Consider the following 19,631-nt stretch of genomic DNA (forward strand, 5'->3'; position numbering starts at 1 on the left):
TTTTCATCCTCGCATTTCCCATGTTAACATAAACGATCAGAACTCAAACATGGCGGCTCCGTTTGACACGTGGTTTGGACTGGTAGACGCAGGGAGATGTCCGCGATGTTTACAACACAGCTCAATCTTAAGGATTTTAACAAGATCTATGGTGACGTGAAAAAAACAAAAAACAACAATAAAACGTTGGCACTGGTGAGTACATTATGAGATTAACCTCTGGCGGTCAATGTGTTAACGCACCTATACTTCATCACACAAGAGTGTTGCACAACAGTGCTGAAAACAGCTGATATACGCAGGGCCGGCGCGTCCATACAGGCGACCTAGGCGACCGCCTAGAGCGGCAGTTTGGAGAGGCGGAAAAAAGTGTTGGCCAAAAAAGACTTATGCAAGTAAAACCATTCAGTACCAAATAAACCACCATCAGTGCTGCAGTTTTCCCCGGACCGGAGTAGCTTGCCTAGAGTGGCAATTGGGTGTGCACCGGTCCTGGATATACGAGCTTACAACGAGTCGAGCGAGGTGCGACGGCAGTGGTGGAAAAAGTACTCAAATGTTTTACTTAAGTAAAAGTATCAATACTGCTCTGTAGAAGTACTCTGTTACAAGTAAAAGTCCGGAATTCTAAATTTACTTGAGTAAAAGTACAGAAGTATTGGCATCAAAATGTACTTAAAGTACCAAAAGTAAAAGTACAAAAATGTTTGAAAATAGCAGATCTACAAGCTCACAACGCGTCGCAAAGCGACGCGTTGTGAGCTTGTAGATCTGCTATTTTCAAATAGCCTAGGTATAAAATAGGGCTAAAGTGGTTAATGTATGTTTCGTAATATCATAATTTATATCTGAAAAGTAACTAGTAACTAAAGTTTTCAAGTAATTGTAGTGGAGTAAAAGTACAATATTTGCCTCTGAGATGTAGTGGAGTAGAAGTAAAAGTATTGGAAATTGGAAATACTCAAGTAAAGTACACATAACTCAAAATTGTACTTAAGTACAGTACTTAAGTAAATGTACTTAGTTACTTTCCACCACTGTGCGACGGTGACGCACTGTGTGACCTTGCAGATCGGCTGTTTTCACTATTCTAAGAACATTTTAAATAATAATAAAAAAGGAAGGGTTTTTGGAGATACAAGATTTCCGCCCGACAACAGCGGTCCTTTTTCCTTTCCCTGTCAGGAGTGAGCTCCACACTCATGAGACTCAGACGGCACTCCTCGTTGTAATTATTACTGCACTGTGTGATTAGGGCTGTGCCAATGGGACATGGCATCGCACTTCAGCGGATGTAGGTTCAGGTTATGCTTAACCATCTAATATATATATACCTTATATATACATGACGCAGCTAACACACTGTGTTTTCAGTGATTACGATAGAGGGCGCTCTTCTGCAACCTGTGATGATCCTGGGACTTCAGAAGAAGAATACACACGTTATCAGATATATAAAAAAATCTTTTATTTCTGATTATCTTTTCCCAGATTGCGTTTTTGGTGAAAACAAGCCACATTCAACTGCCGATAACTAAAGAACGGAAGATCGCAGTTACAAAATGTATTTTCGGGGTGATAGAAGAAACCCCCCCCCCACACAGACATCTGCTGTTTACATCTTCTTATTTTTTTTGTAAACACACTGGCGGATGAATTAATTAATTAATTCCCGGCCGTCAATGTGTTAACCGGAGTCCTTCAGGGGTCTATATCTAAACTTCATCTTTTTCCTCCCCAACTGCAAGATGCAATTTAGATAGCATGTTAACTATTTAAACAGATGCTACAGGTTCATTGATTACCTGACGTCCTGTAGTTTGTAGTGGACACTACAACTGTGAGTTCTCATATTACAAAAGTAACGTTACGTTCATGTATCAGAACATTATATCCATGTGCTGCTTCAGCCTGTTTTTTTTATAACGGAGATCTCTGAGTCTGTCTGTGTCCCTTTTATGCCCACATACTATCACATCATAGTATCACGTCATAGTATATAGTATCCTCGGTACTACAGCGGGTCAAGGACGGGTACAACTCACCCTCACACACGGGGCAGCATTCCCCGGGAGGCGTGTATTGCCGCGGGCAACGCAGAGTCGCACACTGGGCGTGGTAGCAGTTGGCCACGCCCCCTTGGCAGCGGCAGAAGCGGCAGGCGTCCAATTGGAAGAGCTCTCCTTCGCCGTGCTCCGCCCCGCCAAACACACACACCGACTTGGTGTCTGGAAGAGAAGAGAGGACACGAGGATAAACATCACATAATTATGACAAACATGTCAACGAGACGGCCACTTGTTCTCCAGTTCTTGTTACTTATAGGCTTGACCAGAGGGTTGAAATGTCATCTAGATAGCATATTATTATTATGGCAGGGGTCTTCAACCTTTTCAGACCAAGGGCCCCCTAACTGAGAGAGAGATGAAGCAGGGACCCCCAATATATTTTACATACAATTGTGTTGCAGATTAAAGCTTTTCATAGATGTTGGATTCATGTCAATGTGTATTTTCAGACATTTAACGACTTAAACCGTCAATACTTAGTAAACTTTCACTCTGTACTTGGTCTGCTCTTTTTTCCCCCTCTTTGATGAAAATAGCAGATCTACAAGCTCACAACGCCTCGCAGCGCGAGGCGTTGTGAGCTTGTAGATCTGCTATTTTTGGCTAAAGTTCTCCTCAGAAAAGGGATGCTAGGGTTCAAGTGGTTAAGGTATAAAAAAAAATCATATAACATAAAAGATTTGGCGGACCCCCTGTAGCAACTCTAAGGACCCCCTAGGGGTCCCGGACCCCCTGTTGAAGACCCCTGGCATATGGTGTTTAGACCAGTCGTTCTCAAACCTTTTCATGCCAAGGACCCCCAAAATGATATGTATTTTGCCAGGGACCCCCCCATCTCAAAATATTGTGTTCCAGGGACCCCCTAGAAGCAAAGACTTGAGTTACAAATGTTCGCTTTAAACATATCTATATTCAAAGATTCGCACAAAATCGTCACGATAAAAAAAAAAAATGCAGATCTACAAGCTCATAGCGCGGCACAGATATTGTTAAATTATGTGTACTTTTTCTGTAAAGCACTTGTGCTTTATTCTTGCTCTGTAAAACACTTTGAGCTGAATTTCAAGTCATCAAAAGTGCGATACAAATAAAGTTTATAATTGTCATCTATCCAAGTATAACTTTGCTCCAATGATATTAGCACGTTGACTCAATGGAATACCGTGCAAACTGTCCATAATAGCAAACAATACTATGTTTTTACATTCTATCCCACATTTTTGGCCCAATTCCCCGTTTGGTTGTTAACTAGAATAGTTAAGTTAAGGTCTTTCATTATGGATGGCAGGGTCTTTGTTTTACAGACATGTGTTTGACCCCTCAGGGCACGACGGTCATCAGGAATGAGAGAAAGCTCTCGTTTGAAATGTAACTGACCTCCATGGTGTGTGTGTGTGTGTGTGTGTATATATATATATATATATATATATACACACAGTATATAAGTCTGATAATGATGCACTTTGCGGTTTGCATTCAACAATTTTAACGGACTCCACAGAGGTCCAAAACATCACCCGACGGCACAGCCCAAGGTGCTTTCCTCAATTATTTGTGAACTGCTCAAGCCCCAACATCCAACAGAAAATGGCAGTTCAACGAGTTCACAACCGAGTTCGTGAACCACTGCTTTAAGATATGGTTTTGTGTGTCTTTGTTTCTGAATCTTTGTTTCTGAGGTCGTGCTGACACACACACACACACACATGCACACGCACACACACACACACACACACACATACACATACACATACACACACACACACACACACACACACACACACACACACACACACACACACACACACACACACACACACACACACACATACACATACACATACACATACACACGCACACGCACACGCACACACACACACACACACGCACACGCACACACACACACACACACCTGGCAGGCATACAAAAGAAGCTCAGTTCAGTTATGACTTTTGAAGAACTTAACCCAATAAGACCGGGAACGCATCTGTATAACCACTTTGACCATAGCTTGTAGATCTGCAGTTTTTTTTTTAAATCATGGAAATTTGTGCAAATCTTCATATATATAGTTTTTTAAAGCGAACATTTTTAACTCAGATCTTCCGGGGGTCCTTGACATGAAAAAAGTTTGAGAACCACTGATATTATAGCAACATGATAACATTTCAAAAACTGTTAGGATTTAGAAGACATTTGTAGAATCCCCCAGAAGCAAATATTTGAGTTAAAAACGTTAAAAAAACATATATATTCAAAAATTACACATTTTCACGATTTTTCCCAAAATAGCAGATCTACAAGCTCATAGTGCGGCACTCGGTGCCGCGCTATGAGCTTGTATATCTGCTATTTTTTTTAAATAGCCAAATACATTTTAAAGCATGACGCAGATGCCTTCCCGGTCTTAAGGGGTTAATTAGACGGTGCTGGTGTAAATAATGAACTCTGCAGCTCATTATGTGTACATTTTGAAGTGTTCAGGTCAGACGGTTCTACACACAGCCTGATGATGAGGAGTACATAAACAGAACAGAGAAACCCCGCCATTGTACCCATGACTGTCTGTCTGCTACGTCGGGCTAAAAACCTCTCATCTCCATATTTTAACTTTTTGTGTTGTTTTATTTTGGTCAATTAACGCCCTACTTGATCATACTACAGCGTCACACAAAAAAATTGTAGATAAACAAGCTCGCAAGGCGCGTTTTGAGCTTGTAGATCTGCAAAGTTTTTTGGACATAATAGGTTTCCACCCGACTAGACGACGTTGTGCTATACGATGAAGAAGACACTGAAGCTGGACGTATGAACGGAGCATTCATTCATTCATTCATTTCTGATGACCACTGTTCACTCAGAATGGAAATGGTCAAGATGATGAAGACTGACGTTTTTCCCTGAGGGGCTAAATACATAACTGGAAAACAAAGACCCTGCCATCCATCCATAATGAAAACCTTACTTAACGGTTCTAGTTAATAACCAAACGGGCAATTGGGAATTAAAAATAACACGTATGTTTGCTATTATGGACAGCTTAACCATAAATAACTCATCGTCAGTGAATTTATTAAAGACAATAACCTGGACCATTTTTCTTACAGAAACCCGGCAAAAAAAACCCTGGACTATCTATCATTAAAGAAAGCAACACCCCCTTACTCATACATGGACACTTGGATGGGAAAATTGGCGGTGGAATTGCTGTCATCCACCGCCATGAAATAAAAACAACTCCAATTCCTTAACCTGCTCCCTGGACCCCCGCCCCACCACCCTCCTTAACACATTGGGTGCCAAACACGGTTAAAACCGTGTTTTCAAAGAGTAGCGCTTTGGTGCCTAACATGGTTAAAACCGTGTTATCAGTCTTTTTCTTTTTTTTTTTTTTTTTACACAAGGGGGGGGGGGGGGCTAGCGCAGCACTGGAATCACCTATGAACACTCTAAGAAGTAAGGGACAGATGGATCACCGTGGCAAACAATCTGGCTCCCATCCGCTTCCATTCTATCTCCTTGCTAAAAACCTCTGGATCTCCTTAACTTTTTACAGTGGGCAAAACGAGTCATTCTCGATGCGCGATCGCTCCGCAACGGTGACTCGCATGAGACATGTTGTTGTTCCGGGCTTTATCCAGGACCATCCATTGCTGTGCACGCATGCATAGTTTACGTGCGTGTGCTCGCCGTGGAGTCTACAGCTCTAAACAGCGCAGCGTTGCAGACGGTGAGATTTCTAGCACCGAACGTAATCTGTTATTATAAAATTCTGGCACCCGATGTGTTAAGGACTGCCTCCCCACTCTCTCCCGACTCATCACCAAAACTGTTAACACCTCCCTCCCCTCTGGGAGGGCTCGGTGCTTAGCGCCTCCCCAGGGCTCTGTGCTTGGCCCTCTCCTGTTTATTCTTTACATTCTCCCCCTCAGACAGATCCATTGCCGCCATGGCCTCCATTTCCACTGCTACGCCGATGACACACAGCTCAACCTCCCCTCCAAAACCATAACTGCTACCACCCACTCCACCCTCACCACCTACCTGCCTGACTGGAAAACCTGGATGCAAATAAACTTCCTGAAACTTAACTACAATAAATTCAAAGTCCTCATTATTGGTGCCCTCACCCGCTCCACTCATAACTTCTTCCTGAACATTGCTGGCGCCATTATCACCCCCTCGACCTAAGTCCGCAACCTTGGTGTCATCCTGGATTCCACCCTCTCCTTCCAGTCCCACGTCAACCAGATTACAAACACAGCCTTCTTTCACCTCCGAAACATCGCCCGTCTCCGTCCCACACTGCTGCATCCATGCCTTCATCACATCCAGACTCCACTACTGCAACAGCCTCCTCTACGGTGCCACCTCCAAAGTTATCAAAAAAACGTCAACATGTGCAGAACTCTGCTGCCCGCCTCCTCACCAGAACCCCAATGCCAACCTCCTGGAAATGCCCCAAAATAATAAAAAAAACACACCTGGGGTGACAGGGCTTTTTCAGTGTTGGCCCCTGCCTTTGGAACCCACTCCCACCTCACATCAAAGCCGCCCCCCCACCCATGCCGTGTTCAAAACCCACTTTTTCAGACTTGCTTTCCCCGCCTCAAAGCTCCCTTTCTGCCTTTTAGTCTACAGACCATGGGCACAGACATGGAAACAGACACAACCATCTCTCTCTCTCTCACACACACACACACACACACACACACACACACACACACACACACACACACACACACACACACACACACACACACACACACACACACACACACACACACACACACACACACACACACACACACACACGATGGAATCAGCCTTTCCCCAGTATCCATAGCAACAAAAGGTGCAAAATTCACCTTTCAACTGGTGCTTGATATAATGGCGCAGTGACGCACACGCGCACACACGCACACACACACACACACACACACAAAGCCATTAACTCCCCGGTCCTCAGCGGTGCAGGTTAAAGGTGTTCTATTATGCTCATTTCTAGCTAATATATATATATATATATTTTTTTTTTTTATCATTCTGGGAATCTAGTGGAGAGGGATTTGCATGATTCACAGTTTATGCAGCTCCTCACTTCATTTCCTGTCTGAAACAAGCCTTATTAAATCAGTGATGCTCAACCTTTGGAATTTAAAGGACCCCCAGGTTTGATATGCATTAGGCCTACGGATACACATTTGACCCCCGCATTTGACACCTCATGAGAGCGTACACATGGAACCAAATGCACCCGTAAAGGCAGTAGTTTTCCAACCTTTTCAGGCCGAGGACCCCCAAATTGATATACATTTTTGGCCGCCGACCCTCATATGACCCTCATCTCACCCTCAATGAAAGCATCTGTCATTTTAGATTTCTTTGGCTATTCAAAAATAGCAGATATACAAGCTCATAGCGGGGCACCGAGTGCCCCGCTATGAGCTTGTAGATCTGATATTTTTTGAAAAGTCGTGAACATTTTTAATTCAAATCTTGGCTTCTGGGGGATTCTACAAATGTCTTCTAAATCCTAACAGTTTTTTGAAAAAAATCTATGCTGCTATAATATTAGTGGTTCTCAAACCTTTTTCATGTCACAGACCACCCAAAATGATATGTAATTGGCAGCGGAACCCCATCTCAAAACATGTTGTTCAAGGGACCCCCCCCCCCCAGAAGCAAAGATTTGAGTTAAAAAAATGTTTGCTTAAAAAATAATACTTATACTCAAGCGTGTGCGGCACTGATCAGGTTTAGAAGGTTTGGGGATAAAGCAAAGAGAGGCGAGGTTAGGATGGTTTGGACGTATGCAGAGGAGAGATGATGGGGTATACATAGGGAGATGGTTGCTGAAGATGGAGCTGCCAGGTAAGAGGAGAAGAGGAAGGCCAAAGAGGAGGTTTGTGGATGCGGTGAGAGAGAGACGACATGCAGGTGACATGGAGTCACAGAAAACCAGACGGAAACGGATGATCCGCTGTGGCGACCCTGATGTGAATTACCCGGGAAAAAAAAGATTATCCATAAAAATGCAATAGCTGCAGCCCTACACTATATACAGTCATAGACTGTAAAAAAAAGAATGGACAAAGCTACGCCATTGGCTTTCTACAGACCGTAAATGAAGACGATTGTTCAGCAATTTCAAATCCGCCATCTTTCTATATCGCGTCATATCCTGCACAATGCAACCAGACCAGTGTTGGTTGGGTAGCTTGTCAATCAAGAGCGGGGGGGGCGGGGAATGATTGCTATTGGTTGTGTAGCTTGTCAATCAAATCGTCCCACGCCCTTCCTAGAGCATGCCCTTCTGTATCGTCAATTTTAAAATAAATGGTACCATAATTTACCAAAAACGCATATCATGATGATTGAATGAAGACTTTAAACTAGCGACTGGAAGCATATAGTATTTATGACCATGTTTATTAAGGTGAGAAAATCAAGTCTAAAGTTAGTCAAAAACTCACACACTTGCATTGAGAGAAATTCTTTCGGACACCAGCAGGGTGTAAAAACAGCGAAACTACAGGCCCATTCATATGAACCGTCACTTGAACTCACTTCCTATATGGACTCACTTTCAGAACAGGAAGCTCGCACCCTTGTATACACAGTACACTGTGCCGAAGTAGTAGGGAGTAGAAGTCGAGTTTCCAGTTTCCATCCCAAACAGACACCGCCAGCTCGTGCTTTGATTTAAATGTACTGCAGGTATACGCGTTTCTTTGATTCCAATACACTCAGGTGTGTTTCTTTTATGCCTGGAAGGAACAGCAGCGTTTGTCCCGTTCAATGAAGGGCTTTAATCCATTGAGACCAGGAACGCGGTCTGCGTAACCACTTAAGCCATTATTTTATACCTTGGCTATTCAAAAATAGCAGATATACAAGCTCATAGCCGGCACCGAGTGCCGCGCTATGAGCTTGTATATCTGCTAGTTGTGCAAATCGTTGAATATATATATATATTTTGAAGGCAAACATTTGTAACTCAAATCTTATTATCTACAAATGTCTTCTAAATCGTAACAGTTTTTTGAAAAATTATATGCCATTATATTTGTAGTTCTCAAACCTTTTCATGTCAAGGACCTCCCAAAATTATATTTATTTGGCCACGGACCCCCCCCCCCCCCCCCCACGATCTCAAAATAAATTGTTCCAGGGACCCCCAGAAGCAAAGTTAAAAATCGATATATTCAAAGATTTGCACACATTTTCACGATTGTTTAAAAAAAATAATAATAGCAGATCTACAAGCAAGAAACAAGAAACCTTTAAAAAAAAAACTTTAAAAATGACACAGACGCGTCCCCGGGTCTGAATGGGTTAAGTTGTGCCAGCGCTGGGGGTGCCATTCGTCCACCCCCCCCCCCCCCCCCCCCCCGATGCCTCATTCTCCCGGCTCTTTGGATTTCACGCCTGGGTGATGTCATTACCATGCAATCCATTCCGTCTCTGGGCCCTGGCTGCCTGCCTTGTCTCGTCAGACTAGCGGGCGTGCTGAAAGAGCCAGAGCATCAAGGCGGGGTGTGGGATTTCACCGTCGCCGCTGTTGCAAAGCCTTCCTCGACGCCGCTGTGCTTTTTGCTTATCCCTTTAAAGACCGGGGAACGCATCTCTATGTCATTTTTAAGATTTATTTGGCTATTCAAAAAATAGCAGATATACAAGCTCATAGCGCGGCACCGAGTGCCGCGCTACGAGCTTGTAGATCTGCTATTTTTTGAAAAAATCGTGAAAATCGTGTAGATCTTTGAAATCTATGAAATTTATATTAAAAAAGCCAGCCCCCCAAACCCCTAAAATACATAAAAATCTATGAAATTTATATTAAAAAAGCCAGTCCCCCAACCCCCTAAAATACATAGAAATCTATTAAATTTATATTAAAAAAGTCAGCCCCCCAAACTCCTGAAATGCATAGAAATCTATGAAATTTATATTAAAAAAGCCAGCCCCCCAAACTCCTGAAATGCATAGAAATCTATAAAATTTATATTTAAAAAGCCAACCCCCTAAAACACATAGAAATCTATGAAATTTATATTTAAAAAGCCAGCCCCCCAACCCCCTAAAACACATAGAAATCTATGAAATTTATATTAAAAAAGTCAGCCCCCCAATTACATTTTTAAACTCTGTTACAACTTCTGGGGGTCCCTGGAACGAAACATTTTGATATGGGGGTCCACGGCCAAATATACATATCATTTTTGATAACCACTGATATTATAGCAACATAGTTTTTTTTTTCTCTAAAAGACATTTGTAGAATCCCCCAGAAGCAAAGATTTGAGTTACAAATGTTCACTTTAAAAACATTATATATTCAAAGATTTGCAACATTTCCCCAAGATTTTTTCCCCCACAATCTACAAGCTCATAGCGTAGCACTCGGTGCCGCGCTACGAGCTTGTAGATCTGCTATTTTTTGAATAGCCAAATAAATCTAAACATGTCACACAGATGCGTTCCCCGGTCTCAATGGGTTATGCAACAAGCTCCATAATACCCTGTGTGTGTCAATCCCGCTACAAAGCTTTAGAGTTGAAATACACTGCGTTTGCTCGGAAATGGGATCCGAGGCCCATGTTGGGAGACGGGGGGGGGGGGGGGGGGATGTTGGTTTTTAAATCGTTCTTACTTGTAGTTTTGTTCTGTAGTCGTCAACGTGCGACAATTCAATGGATTGTCTGTGAACACAGCTAGGGGTTGGGAACCAAACAGTGAGGAAGCCGGAATCGTTACTTCGGCCAATCGGCCTACAATACATATCATTTTGGGGGACACCTTGACATAGAGAAGTTGGAGCACCACTGATATCAGAATCAGAATCAGTTTTATTGTCACATCACAGGTTTACAAGGTAAAGAAGTGGGTGAAATTTGTTTTTGTACATCGTTCCCATCGCAACGTTAATTTCCATAGAAAGAAGAGGGGGGGGAGAAGAAGAGGGGGTGGGGGGCAAGTGGGAAGGAGATCAAAACAAGAGAGCAACAGAAGGCCAGACAAGTTATCTACATATTTACAAAGTACCTGAGATAATAAAAAACTAAGGTGCCTGAGCATAGCAGCAATGTATGTATACTGTGCATGTTATACTGCATGATATAGCAACATACTGTTAGATTCACTTTAGATTTCTTTGGCTATTCAAAAATAGCAGATATACAAGCTCATAGCGCGGCACCGAGTGCCGCACTATGAGCTTGTAGATCTGCTATTTTTGAAAGTTGATTTATTTATTTTTTATTGTTTTCAAAAAAATATCTTTAGATTTTTTTTTCAAAAAAACGTTCGGATTTAGAAAACATTCTTAAGAATCGCCTCAGGTCTTAATGGGTTAATTCATGAAAGAAACATTATAATAAAATAATAAATATGGAGATAACGTGCACAGGGGTGCACATAATTGGTGCGCAGGTGCGCATGCGCACCCAAAATAAATAATGCGCGGCACATCAGACGATGCGAGGCGCTTTTGCGTACCAACAGCTGGGACAGGAATTTCCAAGCTTTTATTTTTTAGCAAAACTAAAAAATAAAAGCCTGGAGATCGAGGCTAGGAATTTACTTCCTTAAGCCACACTCACACAATCACGCTAAAGCACGCGTGGGCCCCATGTACAGCCATTAGGCGCAGGGGGAGGGGACGCATGCTGCACGTGATTGTGTGAGTGTTGCCTCGCATCTTGACACACGGACACGCTGCGACTCGCAGCTCGTTGCACGCAGCCAGCAGCGGCTGTTAGAGGCACTCGTCACCGATGATGAACGCACCGTAATGGTGCAAAATATGCCGTGAACGTCCCAATCTGGCGGATAAAAGCAAATAAAACAAAACTGTCCCGGTGGGCACCGTGCGGAGATGAAGCAGGGACCCCCACTATATATTACATACAATTGTGTTTGCAGATTAAAGCAGATTAAAGCTTTTCATAGATGTTGGATTCATGTTAATGTGCATTTTCAGACATTTAACGACTTAAACCGTCAATACTTCGTAAACTTTAACTCTGTACTTGGTCTGCTCTCCCCCCCCTCTTTGCAGAAAATAGCAGATCTACAAGTCTGTTGTGAGCTTGTAGGTCGGCTATTTTCGGCTAAAGTTGTCCTTAGAATAGGGATGCTAGGGTTTAAGTGGTTAATGTAAAACAGAGATTTTGGACCCCCTGTATAGCAACTCTGAGGACCCCTAGGCGTCCCGGACCCCCTTGTTGAAGACCCCTGTTTTAGTCAACGAAAGCTACAGCTGATTTAGGCGACAACATTTTATTTTGTCGGGCCGTGATGGTGTTGTAATGCCCGATTTATACCGGCCCCCACGCATAATAAAGCAACTTTGAGTACTTAGAAAAGCACTATATAAATCTCAGGTATTATTATTATTATTATTATTATTACACACCAACAAGTACAACGAGCCTCCACTCAGACCTCTATTTATTTCCAGGCTGACCTTTAGGCCCACATGGGAGCGTTTGTTTACACGGACTAGAGAGCTGCTAGCCGGGAGGGGATGAAGGAGCAGAGAAATTGCCTCTTTAATATTTGATTGTGATAACTTCATCAGGAATTCACTGCGGAGCGAGAGTACACACACACACACACACACACACACACACACACACACACACACACACACACACACACACACACACACACACACACACACACACACACACACACACACACACAAGTTAAACTGACTCATCCAGTGGTAGCAGTAGGCTTGCAAATCGGCTTTAACCACTTAAACCCCTGAAGTATTTTCCGTCAGAACCAAATCTCTTTTTCGCCGAAAATAGACGATCTGCAGCACTATTTGATGAATTGAGTACAGAGGACCCCAATGGAAACAAGCCATAGTGCCCATTTCTTGGGTTTAAAATCCAAAAGCAGACCTTGTATTGAACTGTACTTCCCTGTGCTTGTCTTTGCAAACTGTTAATAAAGTATTCAATCGATCAAATCAATCAATCAATCAATCAATCACTGTCTGGCAGAAAACGTTATCTCCATATTTATTATTTTATTATAATGTTTCTTTCATGAATTAACCCATTAAGACCTGAGGCGATTCTTAAGAATGTTTTCTAAATCCGAACGTTTAAAAAATAAATAAATCTAAAAATATTTTTTTGAAAACAATAATAAAAAAAAAAACTTTAAAGATTTTTCAAAAATAGCAGATCTACAAGCTCATAGTGCGGCACTCGGTGCCGCGCTATGAGCTTGTATATCTGCTATTTTTGAATAGCCAAAGAAATCTAAAGTGACACAGATGCGTTCCAGGTCTTAATGGGTTAAAGCAGTACTATGTCACTTTTTTTGTATGAATAAAATAAAAATTTGTCCAATATAAATTTGAATCCTGAAAAGTGACACGTTTTGGACAGTGCATACGTTGTCCGAACGACGGCGACAAAATATACAATATATAGAGTGAAAACGAGACAATCCAAAAAGCTACAAGTGAGCTTGTAGATCTGATCTGCTTGTAGAGACAGTATAGATGTGGACTTCCACAGCTTTGTGGCTGACAGCAACGATATAGCCATGAAGACATTGAGTTTGTAATGTTTACTAAAGAGGACAGTGGGTTCAGAGAGAGAGAGAGATAGAGAGAGAGAGAGAGAGAGAGAGAGAGAGAGAGAGAGAGAGAGAGAGAGAGAGAGAGAGAGAGAAACAAACAAATGAGGGGCTTTGAAAAAGAGGGAGGGAGTTCCCTTCGCTTCTGTATGCCTGGGGCATTTCTCTCTCTCTCTCTCTCTGGCTTTTCCATGCGTCCTTGAGGTGTGCAAACATGACTTAGTGTGGAGCTGCATTGTGTGACTGTGTGCGTGTGCGCGTGTGCGTGTGTGTACGTATGCAGTGGTGTAAAGTAACAAAGAACATTTACTCAAGTACTGTACTTACATACAATTTTGAGTATTTGCAATTGTCTATACTTTTACTTCTACTCCACTACATCTCAGAGGCAAATATTGTACTTTTACTCCACTACAATTATTTTTACTTAAACTTTAGTTACTAGTTACTTTGCAAAAACATTATTAATACATTATAAAACACACAATAACCACTTTAGCCTTATTGTATACATAGGCTATTTGAAAATAGCAGATCTACAAGCTCACAACGCGTCGCATCGCGACGCGTTGTGAGCTTGTAGATCGGCTATTTTCAAACATTTCAGTACTTTTTACTTTTGGTGCTTTAAGTATATTCTGATGCCAATACTTATGTACTTTTTACTCAAGTAACATTTTGAACACAGGCCTTTTACTTGTAACAGAGTATTTTTTAGATAGTGTGGTATTGCTACTCTTACTTAAGTAAAATCTCTGAGTACTTCTTCCACCACTATGTGCGTGTGCACGTGTGTGTGTGTGTATGGTGTATGTGTGTGTGTGTGCGTGCATGTCTGTCTGTATATGTGTATATGTGTGCGTGTGCGTCTCTGTTCTCTCTCTCTCTCCTCTCTCGCCCCGGCCTTGTGTGTGTGAAGTGCTGCATGCGATTGGACTTAGTTCAGATCATGTAACCGTGGCAACAGATGATGCTGAGTCTACTACTTCTCTTCTAATCCTATAAAGGACGCTGGGCTGGCACAGCACAGCACAGCACAGGGTGTATTGGTGTTTGTGCCATTAGAATGGAGCCACAGCTAATTGGATCTCCAGCTCCAATTTGCAATCAGAGCTATTCAATCCCAAGGGTCTATATACCACCAGCTCTCTCTCTCTCTCTCTCTCCTCCTCCTTTGTTCCACTTATATGGAACGAAACGTTCCTCCTCCTCCTCCTCCTCCTCCTCCTCTGATATATACCGTTACTGTTGGAGCAGAAACCTCTTATCTCCATATTTTTTGACTTTTTGTGTTTTTTTCCGTAAGTTAATCCATTATTAAGACCGGGAACGCATCTGTGTCATTTTCAAGATTACTTTGGCTATTCAAAAATAGCAGATCTACAAGCTCATAGCGCGGCACCGAGTGCCACGCTATGAGCTTGTAGATTTGCTATTTTCTAAAAATCGTGAAAATGTGTGCAAATCTTTGAATATATATATAGGTATATTTTTTTTAAGTAATTTTGTTTAACTCAAATCTTTGCTTCTGGGGGGGGTCCCTGGAACAAACTATTTTGAGATGGGGTTCTGTGGCCAAATACATATCTTAACATGTTTTCTAGATCCTAACAGCATGTTGCTATATCAGTGGTGCTCCAATGTTTACATGTCAAGGACCCCCGAAAATTATAAGTATTTGGCCGCGGACCCCCATCTAAAAATATTTAGAAGCAAAGATTTGAGTTAAACATTTTCGCTTTAAAAATATATATATATTCAAAGATTTGCCAAAAAAACACGATTATTCAAAAAATGTGCAGATCTACAAGCTCGTGGCACTGTAAGATCTGCTATTTTTTAATAGCCAAAGAAATCCTGAAGTGACACAGATGCGTTCCCGGTCTTAATGGATTAGAGAATAATGAATGAAACTTGATCCTTATACAGCGTCACACCAAAGCATCAAAAAGTAGCAGATACGCATGAAGCTCAAAAAGGCAGCACAGCTCCAACAGTTCCAGCCCGTCCATCTGCTATGTTTGCTACTTTTCAATCTGAATTGGTTTTTCGGACATAATGTGAGGTTTTTCCACCCGACAGAGACGCTATATGTGGGTCTTGATAATGAGTTAAGCCCAGTCCACACCAATGAGTTAAAGGAGAATTTTGGACTAAAGTTTTCTTACTATGCAAAAAAAAAAAAACAGAAGTCTCGCTAGACGAGATTGAAATCTCGAGATTTCAATCTCGTCTAGCGAGACTTCTGTTTTTTTTTTTTGGGGACAGTGTTCTGTCACTATGAACGTCAGATCTCAAAAAAAAAAAAAAAAAAAAGGTATTAAAATATGTGATCTAACCTAAGGCCTATCCGCGCACCTTTTAAGCTGTGGCGGCTCAGGGGTGGAGTTATGAAATTTTTCTACTGTACCATTCATCCTAAGATATCATAACGTCATAGAAAAGGTAAGAAAACTTTAGTCCAAAATTCTCCTTTAAGCCCAGTCCACACCAATGCAACCAGTCGCAACTTGCAACCAGTAGCGAGAAATTGCAGCGGTCTGCACTGACCAGTTGCAGACTGGTGGCATTTGGGGATAATGGTGCATGTAGTTGCAAGTAGTTGTAAGGAATTGCAAGGAGTTGCATTGGTGCGGACTGGCCTTAAGGCCCAGATTTCTCCAAGTAGGTACATTATTAGGTGCGGACTGGTCTTAAAGGGTTTAGTTCACTGCCAACATGACTTTTTTCCCATCGATTAGTCACCCCTTGAACTCATGGATATTTTTTTGTATTTTGTCTCATTCCTAAGCCAATAATTTGATGACACGGCAGCGGTTCCGGTAGGAGACACAAAGAGTCTCCTTTGTGTCTCCTACCAGAACCGCTGCCTACCGGTCCGCTGGTCATCAAATTATTGGCTTAGGAACGCGACAAAAAACTAAAAAATATCCATGAATTCAAGTCTCCATGGGGTGAGTAATTTGTGTGAACTATGGCCCATTATTAGCCAAGATGTTAGCCTGTCGACTAGAAACCTCTCTTACATCTAGTTAATCAAACTATAATAAAAATTAATTGATTACAACACAAATTATAATCAATAATTGATTATTTAAAACAAATATATAATTGATTAATAATTGATCCCTATTTTGGGCATGTCAAAGGGCGAAAAAAAAATCACAAAAAAAGTGGAAAAAACCTAGTTAGATGCCGTGCCAACCTTGCCAGCACTGACACACGCTCCGTGCTGTCCCTCTGGACATGACACTCAAAGCGCTCCTCAACCTTCTTTTGGGGGGGGGGGGTCCCTGGACCCCACTTTGAGAAGCACTGATATAAGGGCTTAAGTGGCTTAAGATCAAAATCAAGCTTGATCGGAATGAAGATTAGGATGGAGCGTGGGGCCATTCAATACCGTATTAATTGGCTGTTCCTTTCTTCAGCAGGAGGCAAAACAAAGAGACCCATCGATTGTGTTTTATCTGTGAGATCCCCCCCCCCCCGCCCCCCAAAAAACCACCTCCAACCCACCCGAAGCAACACTGAAGTTAATTAAATGACATCTGATTGTAAATCCAGTAGTGGTGGCATCGACTGGTCACACACCAACGGAGAGAGAGAGAGAGTGTGTGTGTATGTGTGTATGTGTGTGTGTGTGTGTGTGTGTGTGTGTACATCTCTTGGACACATCGCTGACACAGCGCTAGCTGCCTCTGCTCTCTATCTCTGTGTGTGTGTGTGTGTGTGTGTGTGTGTGTGTGTGTGTGTGTGTGTGTGTGTGTGTGTGTGTGTGTGTGTGTGTGTGTGTGTGTGTGTGTGTGTGAGATGTGCTAGAGGAGATTAGATAAACCCGGGTCCATTCATTGTGTCTCATGCATGAGTGTGACTGTGAGAGACACCTGGGGACATCTGAAGAGACAGATGGCTTTGACAACAGAGAGAGCAGCACCTCTCTCTCTCTCCTCTCACTGTCTCTGAAGCCTGGCAGAGAGAGAGAGAGAGAGAGAGAGAGAGAGAGGGGGGGGCCGGGTTCATGTGGGGTTCCATTAGAGGCAGTGGTGGAAAGTAATTAACCAATTAAACCCCAATGTACGGTTGACCGGAGTCCCACAGGGCTTTGTACTAGTGTCTTTTCTGTTTTCTGTTATCGTGGGGGAAAGCTTTCGCCCCGAAAATCGACAAGCTGCACAACGCGTCGTGCAGCTTGTAGATCGGCTGTTTTCCAGCTAAAGTCTTCCCCCACAATGAGGATGCCGGGTTCTAAGTGATTAAGTACATCTATTCTACGTACTTTATGTACTTTTATGTACTTTTACTTTACTTGAAGGAAATTAAGTGTAAAGTAATGTATTACGACTGGTAGAAGGTGACATAGCGACATCTTCCGGGCCGTTACTAGGAACAGGCTGAAACGAGAAACCCGGAAGTGAGCTTCAGTTCCAGCGTAGGGGGGTGTTTGCCCCTTGTGCCGCACATGTGTTTAACCCATTAAGACCTGAGGCCGCTTCTAAACATTTTCTAAATCCTAACAGTTTTTCGGAAAAAAAATGTAAAAAAATAATTTTCACGATTTTTCTAAAATAGCAGATCTACAAGCTCGTAGCGCGGCACTCGGTGCCGCGCTACGAGCTTGTATATCTGCTATTTTTGAATAGCCTAAAGAAATCTAAAAGTGACAGATGCGTTCCAGGTATTAATGGGTTAAACCTCTCTAGTTCTGCCTGGACTCGCTCCCAACAAGCTACGCATCATTTTTCAGTCTGGCGTTTCTGATCAGTTCACAGGGAGTATGAATGGACACTTAAGTCTGTTAGACGTGTCTTTCTGTCAGACCATCGGGGTTGTGATGTGGGATGGATTACTTTGAAGCCCCCCTTAAGTCCACTTCTAATCCTCACCATTACAGAAGGCTTGTAGTAATCAGAGCATTTCTCCATCCATGAGGCTCACAGAGGAACAACAACATTACAGAGACATTTGCATAATATACCATCTCAGTGATTCTGGAACCTGTTACATCTCAAAAGACGTTTGACATGCATTAAGGGCCACAGACCAAGAGCTTGTGACTTAAAGGGATATTTCACTTTCAAAAAAACTTTTGGTCATTTTATCATCTACTCAGGCCTTTGTGAACCCCCCAGACAGTTTTTAAGTTGCTTGATTCATTATTTAGATATTTGATATAAATTTGATCAGACACGCCCCCTTCCTATACAAACCCATTGTAACTTCAAACTCCATTTTAACCATGTTAGATTCATCAAAAACACCCGTCCTTGGTTCTGGTGACTCACCCTGCCGTCCTAATGCGTGAGGGGGCCGTGTTTTTTCAATTACTTTTTTAATTTATTTTTAATATTTTTTTTTGGAAAATGAAAAAAAAAAATACAATAAAAAAAAAAAAAAAAATTAAAAAAGTTATCGGAAAAACACGGCCCCCTCACGCATTAGGAGGGCAGGGTGAGTCAGCAGAACCAAGGACGGGTGTTTTTGATGAATCCAACATGGTTAAAATGGAGTTTGAAGTTACAATGGGTTTGTATAGGAAGGGGGCATGTCTGATAAAATGAATATCAAATATCTAAATAATTAATCAAGCAACTTAAAAAATGTCTGGGGGGTTCACAAAGGCCTGAGTAGATTAACAAAAAGTTTTTTTGAAAGTGAAATATCCCTTTAACTCATTTCCTGCCATACAGGCATAAAGTCGTTCTATTAAATAGTCCACTTGCCCGCCAACTTAGTCAAACTGATTAAGCTTAAACAACTTCAATTAATTAGTCAATTAGCTAATTGATTACTGATTGATTTATTGCTATAGAAGCAAAGATTTGAGTTACAAATGTTTACTTTAAAAAATATATATATTCAAAGATGTGCACACATTTTCACGATTTTCCCCCAAAATAGCAGATATACAAGCTCGTAGGGTGCCACGCTACGAGCTTGTATATCTGCTATGCTTTCCCG

At 42.0% G+C, this 19,631-nt stretch overlaps 1 protein-coding gene across 1 annotated transcript in view; it reads right to left on the minus strand.

Moving 5' to 3' along the window:
• The window catches only part of LOC308074182 (cysteine-rich motor neuron 1 protein-like), a gene marked incomplete at its 3' end in the record, with an annotated part of 188,303 nt that overhangs the window by 26,719 nt on the left and 141,953 nt on the right, over nt 1-19,631 (minus strand). Inside the window, exon 6 of the mRNA XM_080413514.1 lies at nt 2,046-2,228. Within this exon, the coding sequence (XP_080269640.1) occupies nt 2,046-2,228 (183 nt within the window). The remainder of the gene's footprint in view (nt 1-2,045; nt 2,229-19,631) is intronic.

This window comes from Gymnoscopelus braueri, assembly GCF_963280865.1.
Source record: "Gymnoscopelus braueri genome assembly, chromosome: 19".
Taxonomy (NCBI): Eukaryota; Metazoa; Chordata; class Actinopteri; order Myctophiformes; family Myctophidae; genus Gymnoscopelus; species Gymnoscopelus braueri.